The sequence below is a fragment of the Montipora foliosa genome, chromosome 6, assembly GCF_036669935.1.
Source record: "Montipora foliosa isolate CH-2021 chromosome 6, ASM3666993v2, whole genome shotgun sequence".
Classification (NCBI taxonomy): domain Eukaryota; kingdom Metazoa; phylum Cnidaria; class Anthozoa; order Scleractinia; family Acroporidae; genus Montipora; species Montipora foliosa.
This window is the reverse complement of record NC_090874.1, coordinates 49512574-49524625: the sequence shown is the minus strand read 5'-3', so window position 1 is coordinate 49524625 and position 12052 is coordinate 49512574. Positions and strand designations below refer to the sequence as shown.

At 41.1% G+C, this 12052-nt stretch overlaps 1 protein-coding gene across 2 annotated transcripts; it reads left to right on the top strand.

The window, feature by feature from the left end:
• The first annotated feature begins 2930 nt into the window (after window positions 1-2930).
• Window positions 2931-11880, top strand: LOC138005211 (cell adhesion molecule Dscam1-like). 2 transcript variants are annotated; one of them, XM_068851473.1, is made up of 5 exons: window positions 2931-3025; window positions 3637-3793; window positions 4970-5163; window positions 9513-9643; window positions 11266-11880. In XM_068851473.1, exons 3-5 carry the CDS (start codon window positions 5142-5144, stop codon window positions 11407-11409), a joined length of 297 nt encoding a protein of 98 aa, XP_068707574.1. In that variant the 5' UTR covers window positions 2931-3025; window positions 3637-3793; window positions 4970-5141; the 3' UTR covers window positions 11410-11880. The 2 variants fall into 2 exon arrangements, with proteins under 2 accessions (XP_068707574.1, XP_068707575.1); XM_068851474.1 differs by lacking the exon at window positions 2931-3025 and having other exon boundaries at window positions 3103-3793.
• Window positions 11881-12052: the final 172 nt, after the last annotated feature.

Here is a 12052-nt window from a genome sequence, read left to right as displayed (position 1 = left end):
AACACTCTGATGTCCTGACTGCATACTATTAGGTAACTCTCCATCTGGAAAATATGGTGGGGAGAAGGCCGGTGCCTGCTACGTTCCTTGACGTAAGGCATATATTGGGAAGGTTATTGCACAAGCTGTATGGATTTGAGACTTCGTTTGAGCAGGTTGAGCTTCTAAATCCGTCTTCGTAAGCTGTAACATACGAGTTTTGCGTCGGTAACTTGTACAGCACAGAGTTATCCTGTTTTGTAGAAACGTAGCTTCCAGCCTCTGAATCAGCAGTTACTTCAACACGAGTGGAGGTCTTTACCTTCGCGTCATCATCTGACTTGTATTCTTTCTTCAGTAAAAACAGCTGGAAATTCTCGACGTAAAAGGGATGTGATTCTCCAATCAAGCCCCACTGAAATTCTTGCAGCCATGTTTCGTTACGAGGAAGTCTGAAAGACGTGGTTTTACCTTGCACCAGGGCGCGCACATTGATAAAACCCACATCTCCATTGTACTGGGGTCTGGACGGAATGTGAACTGTGCGTTCGATTGTGGTATGTGACTGAGTGTCTTTGTACGCTATCAGCTCATCGAGGTCGCTTTCCGAGAAAAGTCCTATTTTTGGTGAACACGGTCGAACCTTTTCCCCGTGATTTTGATACTCCACTTTATCGCAATAAAGCCATGCTTGAGATTGCAGGACAACCTGCGCCATTAGAAATCCGTCAAGCAGTTGGTCCGCTTTGATCATGTCATTTTCCTGTTGGTCAATGGAGTTAGCGAGCTTTTTTGCCAAGTTCCCGCGTACAACCCTGGCCAGGCTGTCCACTAACTCGAACTGAAATTCAAAAATGTTTTCTCGCAAGGCGTCGAACTCGGCGATTGTACCTTGCAAGTTCTCACATAATAGGAAGCCATTTGCCACACCCTTTAAGACGGACGAACGAATCGTTTCCACCCCATTTAGAAGATCACAGGTAGATTCTTGAAATGCTCCCCATAGCGCGATGTTCCTAGCCATTCGACTTCTGTCCACCTTTGGTGTATACGCAGAATACTCTTCGATGAACACCTCCGCGTCTTCACCAATTTCATCGGCTTTGTTATTTTTTATTTTGTCGACCAGTGTTTTCAAAGTTTTAATTTGGTTCTGGTTGTCAATTAAATCATTTGCAAGGTCAATTGTGTCGGTTGCGAGGTTTCCTAAATTAGCGAAGAGAGAGACCCCGTGTACCAACTGAGCTGCTGAGTCAGCAACTTTCCCCGCTTGATCAAGTATCTCTGAGGCATCTATGCCAGTAAATATTGCTGCTACGGGATTGGATTCTTCCGCTATTTTTGAAACAAGTTCTGCTGTTTCCTCTGCCAACTGAGTGGTTAAAATTGCAGTCATGGCAACCATTGCCTTTGTGGTATCTCGTTTCACTTTTCCTTGAAGTGTCTCGTAGTTGGTGTTAAATGTTTTTAGTTTGCCTCTTATAAACTCCACGTCGGCGTTTGCTACGCCTTCATCAAAACTTGCGACTCCTTCGAAATAAGACGAAATTCCGTTAACTTTTGCCTCGAGGTTTTCATTGAGTTTGTCTATAGCATTTAAAAGCTGCTTGTGCCTAATGGCTCCTTGTTTCAACTCGAGGATTTTAGCGTCGTCCACATTCTCATAAAGCGAAAGATCCCTGGTGTCTACCGGATGTAATGGGTCAGTCCTTTCATTTTTCATTTTCTTCAACAGCAAAAAATGTGGGTAAAATCTCTTCAATTGACAACCAGGCTCAGCCTCAATTTCTTCACAAGCTAAACGGGAAAGATGAAGGTCGAAGTTGTTCTCGTTTTGGCTGATAATCTTCATGGCTTTTCCTATTTCAGAATAAGCCCTTTCTGTCAGTGCGTCTCTGAAAAATTGATCCAGGGGGTTTTCAGGAAGCATTGTTGTGAATGCCTTCATCAACTGTACTTGTTTGGCAATGCTTGAAAACTCTTCTGCTATATTGCAACCATTTTCTCCTGAGCATCTTTCATCACAAAATTTATCAATGAATGTAAAGCTCACTTTATAGAAAAGCATCCCAACCATGAGTGGAATGGCTTTATTGACATCGCATTTGTCATCTTTGCCGCAGGCATTTGCAGTGGTGTCACCTGATAAAGGGAATGAGGAGCATTTTGAAAGAGTTGGGCAAATATCTTTCACTGAGAGTGCTGGGAATTTTCTCTCTAGAAGAGTAAAGCATGCGTCTTGAAGGGGTAAGACGTACCCGTTTTGGGCAGATGGGTCTGAAGATTGGGCACGGCCAACGTTTCGTTGCAGTGCCCATACCAGAGGCCTCCAAGTCATGGTAAATGTTTGTTTCAGTCTTGGACTTGGAAACAACGTCTCGACTGTGGCCGTTGTGTCTCTTATAAACCTCTCAAGCTCTCTGTTGAGATCTAACATCTCAAAGTTGTATGCTTTTTCCTTCAGTTGGCTCTCGGTCAGAAATTGTACGAACTGCGGGAGGCGATCAGTGAGTTCATTTAAGTAACAATCCAACAGTCGCTGAGCGCCTGGCGTATTGGTGCAAAGGTCCCATAAATTAGCTATTTCCCGCAGGCTTTTTAGGGCATCGATTGTATTTTTAGCCCAGGGGTCTTCATTGCCACGAACTACTTTTGAAAACGATATCTGAAGAACCACAAACCACGGTATTGTGAGGATATTGAGTCCACATTCAGTAGAGGAGCTTAGATAACGGCATTGGTATTAACAGTTCACTTAATTATCTTTACTGTGAATTATGTAACCTGCGAAACTTTTTCCGAATCAATAACTTTATGTGATCAATTCCTGCACAAACGTCGAAAAATTAACCAAGCGATTTGAAATAGTTTGTTGTTACTGTAATTAGTTGTTGTCATTGATCTTACCAAATTCCATCTCACTCCTGTAAGCTACAATTGTAGGTACAGAGAAACATTTTTGAATACAACTGCCTGAATTGCCATTGATACACCAATATGGTATAAAAGCCCTTTATCAAGTAAATGAATCAAGCAAAGGTTACAGGTGAGATCACGAGACACTTGTTTTGATTCTTTTATTTGTAAATCTTAAGTACAAAAATGTTCAGTTACGTACTCAGGAATTCTTAAACTCATGAATAACTTATTTGTATAGTTGTTGGTACAGCAGTAGCGTTTCTATTTGATTGATACAATGTAAAATTATTTTAAAAGCGTGAAACACAGCTGTAAAAAGGTGTACGGCACACTAGAAGTAAACAATTGAATTAAACTGTGTTCCTCGGTGTTATACTTTCGCTAAAATGGCTACAATAATCTCACTTTACACTCACTCGAGGGAAATGTTCACATAGAATTCTAGTAGTGGTAAAGTGTCTAGGTTAGTACACCTCATTTCTCAGTGCAGTGTCGCGTCGGGTCTCAAAGCATTAAGGGAGCTTTAGCAACGGCGACGGCAACGAGAACGCCACAAATGAGAATTTATGTTTTGAGATGACGTTCTCGTTGCCGTTCCCGTCGTGGCTGCAAAAGCTCCCTAATTAATTGCATCGAGTAATCGTACAAAGATGTGGTAACTGAGCAGTCTGTTATGTATACGATGTGACTGGAGCAGTTTTACCAGTCACGTCTGCGCATTTTGTATTTTGATGAAAGGAAGAGAAAGGATCACTACTGGTTTGAATACGTTAAGACGTGTTATTCCTAGTAAGGTGTATAAAGACGCAAAACCACAGCTATTGGAGTGAACAAAAGCTTTGAAGGACCACCACTGAGAGGACAAGATTAAACGCCTTCACTCAAGCGATAAATGGTAAGTTAATGTTTAAGTTACACAACCCGATAGCGGTACTTCTTCTCTTTCCACAAGCTAATAAGAGAACTTCAAGTAGCCTTTTGGGGGTGTAAAAAAATTAAATTACCGTTTTGGGGTGATTGCAAGCGGTTAAAGTTCCGTATCGCGTATGTAAAACGTCCGTGTATTTTACAAACGTTAAATTATCGAAAAGCATCCCAAAAATACCACTATTGGCTGTTCTAACCCCTAAAAAAACCAGCAGGTGGAAAAAAGCGGTAACGTGTAACCCCGACCAAAGCAGTGGTGCGACCCTCGGGGTTCTAGGGAATTCTAATTGAAATACACTATTTACAATGTAAATGAACGCTATCACATACCGCCTAACGAAGGCATTAAACACTAATCCAGCTCGATAGAACGAAAAAAAAAACAAACAGGACTTGTGCACGCGGCGAAGGCTAACCGTAGAATGCCTCACTCGCTAAACGATCGCCAAATACAAACCACGATCACGTGGCACTCCAAGCGCCTGCCGCTCACAACCAGGCCTCTGCTACGTGACGGCAAAATATCAATTTGAGCTAATCAGGATTATCACAAATTACATGATGTTGCGTTGAAATTTTGCGAGGGTTTGGCCAGGCCTTTAAGCCCCATTTACACGAGCAATTTTTCCTTGACAAGTTTTCCTTGACAAGGAAAAATTGCTCGTGTAGATGGGGAATAGTGGACAAATTTTCCTTGTCAAGAAAAATCTGGCGTGCTAGCTTTTCCTTGACAAGGAAAAATTGTCAAGTCTGAAATTTGCTCGTGTAGATGGACAACAAGGAAAATGTGACAAGGAAAACTTGTCATATTTTTCATTTACACTACCAAGGAAAACTTGTCAAGGAAAACTTGTCAAGGAAAACTTGCTAGTGTGTACAGTCGGCAAGTTTTCCTTGACAAGTGGACTTGTCAAGGAAAAATTGCTCGTGTAAATGGGGCTTTAGAAATTCACGAAAGTTGCTGGGGTACTGGGGACAAGCTAGAGTGTCATTTTTTTTCTTTGAGAAATAGAAATGGACTGGAAAAAGACTAGATACCCACCCTTGTACCCTTCCCTCGCTAACCTTATTGGTATCTTTGTTGTTCTACGCTGTCCGTATATGGGAAGAGAAAATCATGAATAACTTGTTATCACTTTTCCAGTGTCATAAAAAACAACCCGTTGAATGCACATGCAACAATTTAACACCAGAAGCTCTCTGCTCACTAGTAAGAGCGTGATGGGATTTCATTCATTCAAGCGTGGATTCCCGGTGACCGGCAGGGCAGCCGCGTGATTTCTTCGTAAGACCAAAGACAAGCTTGCTCACCCAAAATGCCTTCCATACTCAGTGAAGGTAGGTCAGTTTCATGGTTCGCAACGAAAAGGGTATATCGATGTTAGAAAAATGAACCCCTTGTAGAAGGGAACCGGACAATACACTGAGCGGATCCACGTTTTTTTGACTATCTGCATAGCTTTGGTCGATGCTTCTTTACAGACAAGGGACTGGAAACTTAGGTGACTCTATTGCGTGTGGTACATGCCAAATACGATCATCTTAAGTGGCGTTAGACAGAAAACCTGACGTGACTGTCGCTGAAACACTCCATAAGTTTCTTTTTAGTTTGATTTAATAATCGGATGATTACAGTCAGGGTATTCTGCTCTTTAAATTGATGTGGAAATTTGCACATTGCTCAAATCATAGGGATTTTCTTACTTTATAGTCGCGTACTTCTTGTTTTTGAAAGCTACCGACCAACTTCTTTTAATTTAGCATATTTTAATGTATTATTTTTTAGAGCTGTTTAAAGGCCATGTGTTTGTGTGAAGGTATCCTGGTAGATTCAACCCGCCGTTATAATTAGCATTACTGGAACCTGCCATTTTAACAGTCTCACCTGTTGGGTGCAATGAAAAATTACTATTCTGGGAACAAATAAACAAGGTGTTTACATTATTTTGGAGCGAATAGCAACAACCTTTTCCGAACGTAACAATCGGCCTCCTAATGAGGAAATTAATGACTCTTGAGGGACTGCATACCAATCATTATATCCGTCGTTTACCATGTGAAAGATCATCCCAGTTGACAAAGCACAAAACACAGTCGCTGAAAAGGGTGCAAAAATCCAGAAATGCAGGTATATTAATTCAGGAGATGCACGACTATTTTGTTAGGCGTGACAGTTTCCCCTCATGCTCTTCTCGCGTCAGGGAATAATAATAATAATAATAATAATAATAATAATAATCATAATAATAATAATAATAATAATAATATTATTATTATTATTATTATTATTATTTATTACTCATATTGCGCTTTTTCTGTAAGAATAATCAAAAGCGCATTACAATAAGATAAATTCTTACAAATTACAAATTAAAATTTAAAACCGGGGTAATGTGACAATACTTACTAATAGGCACGCAGTAAAGTAATCGTACACTTACATTCATAACTCTTTGAAGTTTCCTAATTTAATACTCGGAAACACCATAATAAGCTATTACAATAGTCCAACCTACTTGTAACGAACGCGTGAACAAGCCTTTCAGTGGATTCACGCGACAAATACTTTCTAATATGCCGGATATTGTACAGATAATAAAAAGCATTACTACAAGCCTTAGTTAGATGAGTGGAATGTCCAGATGAGAATCAAATCAGGCACCCCAAGTCGCGCACTGAAGAGACGGGAGTTACCTCGGCTTGACCAACCTTAATCTTGTCAACGGACACCTTCGACAACTGTCGTTCTGTACCAATGATCAAAAACTCAGTTTTGTCGTCATTTAGGGACAGCGTATCATCCCTCATCCATGCGCGAACATTATGGATACAATTTTCAATTGCAGTCACGGCCTCAGTTTCACTGGTATTATAAGCAGGATTATATCATCCGCGTAGGTGTGAACGGATGGCAGATGGGATTTCAGAATATCAAACAACGAACTCGCGTAGATGATGAGTAAGAGGGGGCCTGGACACGAGCCCTGCGGGAGTCCTGCAGCTCAGGTTGAATTTCTCGGAAAGCATGCCATCCGTTGATAGAGATCTGCTGCGTCCTTCCCCGCCAAATAGGATTTAAATCATAATAAAGCCTTACCCCGCAGGTCAAGCTTGGACTGCAGCCTGTGCAGAAGTATGCCGTGGTCTACGGTATCAAACGGAGCACTGAGATCTAACATCACAAGTAAGGTTACGAGACCTTTGTCCATATTCAGCAATAGATCGTTTTTGACTTTCAATAAAGCACTTTCAGTGCTGTGATTGGGACGATACGCGTTTTGGAAACCAGGAAATATGCTGTTGGCTGCCATATGATCTTGCATTTGGATAGCGACAGACTTTTCCGTAATCTTGGACGTAAACTGCAAGTTGCTCACAGGTCGAAAGATTCTCAAATAACAATTAACGTTCCAAGGTAGAGAGAAACAACTGCATTTACACTCACAAAAAAAATAACCGTTAAACTTACCTTATTGTTAGAAATAGGCAGCAAATTCCTTGGACTTAAGGGACACTCCGTGTTGGGTGGCAAAATTGGGCGTGTATCTAATTGCGCGCATTGTTGGACATGGTGGGCTTTGCGGCTGCGGCTCTTTTACTTAAGGACGCTCTAAAGGGTTTCAACCCTTAGAAGACTCTGTTTAGATAGAATAACGCTAGAACACTGCGTCACGTAAAAGCATATGGTACCATATGAAACACCGATCATTTCCAAACAAGATGTGACCATTATTGTGACGTAATATGTTACCTTGGCAACGGGAAAGCCCAGCAAAAACATCCTATATTTTGGATTTAGTTGCTCATATCTCAAAAACGAACGCAGTGACCCCCCTTCTTTATTGCTGAAAAGTGATTAGAAGGCTACGAATCCTACGATAAAACTTTCGGCAAAGTTTAGAAAAATTTTGGAGGATTTAGAGCTACCTTAAAAAAATCATAAAATTAAGGTGGCTCTGAATTTACGGGACAGAATTTTTTAAAACTTTGCAGAAAGTTTCATCATGCCCTTCTGATTACTTTTTAGAAATAAAAAATGGGGGTCACCGAGTTCGTTTTTGAGATATAAGTAACAAAAGACAAAATAAAGGGTTTTTTTACAGGGCTTGCCCGTTGCCACGGTGGCATATTACGTCACAATAACGACTGAATCTTGTTCAGCAATAATTTGTGTTCCCTTTGGTACCACAATATTGCCAATACATGATACAACGTTGTGGTGACAATCCTTGTAATAAGATCGTCGCTTGGAAGCGTTAAAACTGGTTCGAGCCTCCTTAAAAACCGTTTCATACCGAAGTTTACACATATCAATGACCAACACACTTCCCTGGATATAAACTCATAATACTTGTTCCTAATTGTGCTATAGTCTTACCACTACATATGCACGTAAAACAAGTTCAAGGGAACGAAAAATGCGCAATTCCAGTAACTTCATAAGAGATCTGGAGCCCGTTTCTCGAAAGCACTGAAACTTTTCGGGCCTTTTTCGTCCCTCTGTATCTTACTTTCAGTACGAGACAGTATGAAAGTAAAGTCAGCAAACTTCAGTATCATTTTGCGTTTTGTTATCGTGACATCGTAAAATAACAGCTTATGAAAACAAGCGAAAGGCAGTTTCGTAAATGACTTTTCGGGTCCGAAAAGTTATCGCGACTTTCGAGAGACAGGCCCCTTGAACGATTGCCTCGTTTGGATGAGTTACGCGCCTCACCCGTTGATCTCAAATGAAGACTGGATCGAGCATCTGTTGCTTGAAGTGAAGCACGACAAAATCGCGGCGGCCCCAAGATGCATCTTGTTGGGCCACCGCTTATTTGAGACCTCAGCGTAAGAGTTCAAAGTGATAGATAAGCAGTGGGACAAAGTTGTGAAAGCCACTTTGAAAGCTCTTCCGCATAAGATCTTAGGAGGTTCCTTTTTTGTCTATAAAAATTTCATTCATCGAGTCCTTTGACGGGAACACACGAGCCTAACAATTTGAAACGCGCCCAATTGAGTGGCTTCGTAGCTCAGTTGATAAAGCACTGCATCGGTGTCCCGAAGGTCATGAATTCGAATCTCGTCAAATCCTCCTGAATTTTTCAGGTGTCTATAATAGACAACTGCTTAAACTAACTGGACATAACAAGATGGCCCCGCGGGCGTCAGTTTTGGCAAGGAGAAAACAATAGGTTGCTGTACCCAGTCTCTTTGGATCAGTGACCTAATCCTGTTTATGCTTACTTCCCTCCCGTTCCCGCCAGTAAAATGAGCACAAGCACCGGCCGAAGAAAAAAATATATATATATATTCGCCAATGCTTGTTCGTGTTTAACACTTACTTCCAACCTGTTTTACCATTCAAATTTTCTAACGCTTGTTAAGACATGTGCTTAACCTTATAGTGCAAGCTCAACCTGACTTCAGCAAATTGCGCGAGCGCTGTCCAAAAATCGAGCAGAAGATAAAGGGGAAGTGAACGGATGGCCTTTTTATGCTTCCAATTTTTCTTTCGTTTCCCTCGACTACGCCTACTTTGTAGGCTATTGTCACCTGGAGGGAGGTGAAGAAAGCCCTATATGCTGTAAAAACAATGTTTAAAAAATGGCGGTTTAAAAAAGGCGGCTATCATAGATCCACAATTTTGGATGCCCAAAATTCACAAAAACGTCTAACAACATAAAATGTATTTTTTTCGTCAGTTCCAATCATAGAAAAACACCCTGAATCCTGCACTGTGCAGCTGGGAAAAGACTGTAAGTTGTTTTGTCAAGTGACTGGAAAGAACCTTAAGTATCGCTGGTATAGAAGATCAAGATGTCTTGAAGGAGAGGTATCTGGCACATTTTAAAATCTTTTAGAAAGGAGAATTTAACGCATAATTAATTGAACGTTGACGGATGAAATATGAAGAATAATGAAAATATGAGCTTTTGTCGCTGGGAAAAGCTCTTGTTTATTTTAAGAGCAACCCGCAAACTCGTCCCCAGGGTCTTATCGGCTTTCAACATGGCGGTTCGTCGGGCCGGTTGCAAAAGAGATGGACTATGGGTGCTTTGGTTAGTTAAGACATGGTGGCCGATTATCACAACTTAGAAAAAGTGATCGCATTTGTTTCTTTCGGACAGGAAGGTGAAGTAGTGCGATTTGTCGCCGGAAATCCCGTCAGCCGGCTCTAAAGCTGGTATTAATTGCAAAGAAAGCCGGATGAGCACCTACTACCCTGACTTTCCGTACGAAACTCTGCCAACGCTTTACTGAATTACAGGGATCAGAAAGAAGTCGAAACAGACGCGAATCAAAATGGAAACGGACCGCTATTTAATTAAGAAAATAAAGGTAAATTAACCACTATAGAAAAGAATTACCGCGCTGACGTTTCGAGAGTTAGCACTTTTGTCAAAGCCAATTCAGTGCTATGACGATTAGCACTAACGCACGAATCGTCAACTCGCTATTCTTTCTGACGGGCGATTCATTTACCTTTATCAACACGCATGATAATGATAAAACCAAATGTTCACGTTTTACTCCTCACCGGTGCAGCACCACAGGTTATTTAGAAACAGTGAGCCCTTTACTCGCTTTTTAATGAATTAACTATGTTAATTAACTATGTTACGCCTGCTTTCGACCTAAATAAGGGATTCTTTGATTGCATCTGACGTCACAGCGGCCATGTTGGTGAAAAGAAAAATAGCGAAAAGGTCTTTTGGAAATTTGACCGCGCACCGGTGGCTCAGTTGGTTGAGCATCGGGCTGTCATGCGGGAGGTCGTGAGTTCGACTCCGGCCGGACCAACACTCAGGGTCTTAAAATAACTGAGGAGAATGTGCTACCTTTGTAATTACATCTACAAATGGTTAGACTTTCAAGTCTTCTCGGATAAGGACTGTAAACCGGAGGTCCCGTCTCATAACCCGTGTTGTAAATTAAATAGTATGGGACGTTAAAGAACCCACTCACTATTCGATAAGAGTAGGGGAAGTAGTCCCCGGTGTTGTGGTCTGACCTTATCTGGACGGGGGCATCTCTCACTTCCTAAAATAAAATTGTAAACTGTTTAATAAGCAGTCTGGCTAAAGTCCCCCGAAAAACATTGTAAATTAGTCCTGAAAAGCCCCGAGGGGAGAGACTAATAGCTTCACTCACACTCACTCACTCACTCTATTATTATGAACAAACTTGAGCTACGTTTTTCTCTTGTTTTGGCACCAACATGGCTGTCTGATAACGTGAGTGCAATCAAAGAATAAACAATTTTAAAAACTAAAATTCTAGCTATAACGTGACTATTAATTTAGTGTTAGTACAGGCCTTTCCCTGTTAATCACTGTCTTTATTAAGAGGCAATTTTATAACAGGCAGTAACAAAAAGAGTTTTTTGGTACTGTCATGTGCAAACATCGTTGAACTCTTTGAAAGTAACTCATTGCGTCATTACTTCCTTTCCAGACGTCATCGGTACTCCATATAAGGAAAGCCGCCATGAATGACGCCGGCCAGTACTCGTGCATCATTTCCAATGATAAGGAATCTGTGATCACGTGGGCAACAGTTGACGTCATTTCAGTAATTTCGTCTCCTAAAGTCAGATAGCACTCATCTGTTGCGCCTTACGACTACAACCCTCAAGTCAGGGAGATAGGATAGACCTTTTCACGGTTTCTGACACCAAATAGGTTGGGGGCAAACACCGTTTGGCGAAGCGACATGAGGATATTTCTAACATCCAATTTTCAGAAGTTGCGCCTTGAGCAATGATCTAGTTTTCCGTTGAGTGAATAATATATATATATATATATATTTATGTCGACACTTTTCCTCGGCCTTGATATAAAATATTGCTAATTAGAGCAAGCCGTGCACTTTGCAAGTAGTCGCACTAAGTTTGCTGAGAGATGGAAACCTCAAAAAAGACAACTACAAACATGTTGGCGTTATTCGGCCACCAACGTGGCTATTTATTATATCATCAACGAAATAAAAAAAAAACGCAGTAAATTAAAGCCATGTTCAGCAAAGGTGGGGCGAGAAAAACGCCTACACCTAAGAATGAAAGAAAGGAAATAGAAGGACGGAGCAAGGGTAGGGAGGGAGGGAAAAATCTTGATAATCCAAGTTTAGTCCGTGAAGGAACAGTTAAGAGCGCCAGTCACGAAGATTGCAATCCCTTAACTAGACCTATCCTTACTCCGCCCTTATCTATGATTGGCTCATTTTTCTGGCTGAATGCATCTAT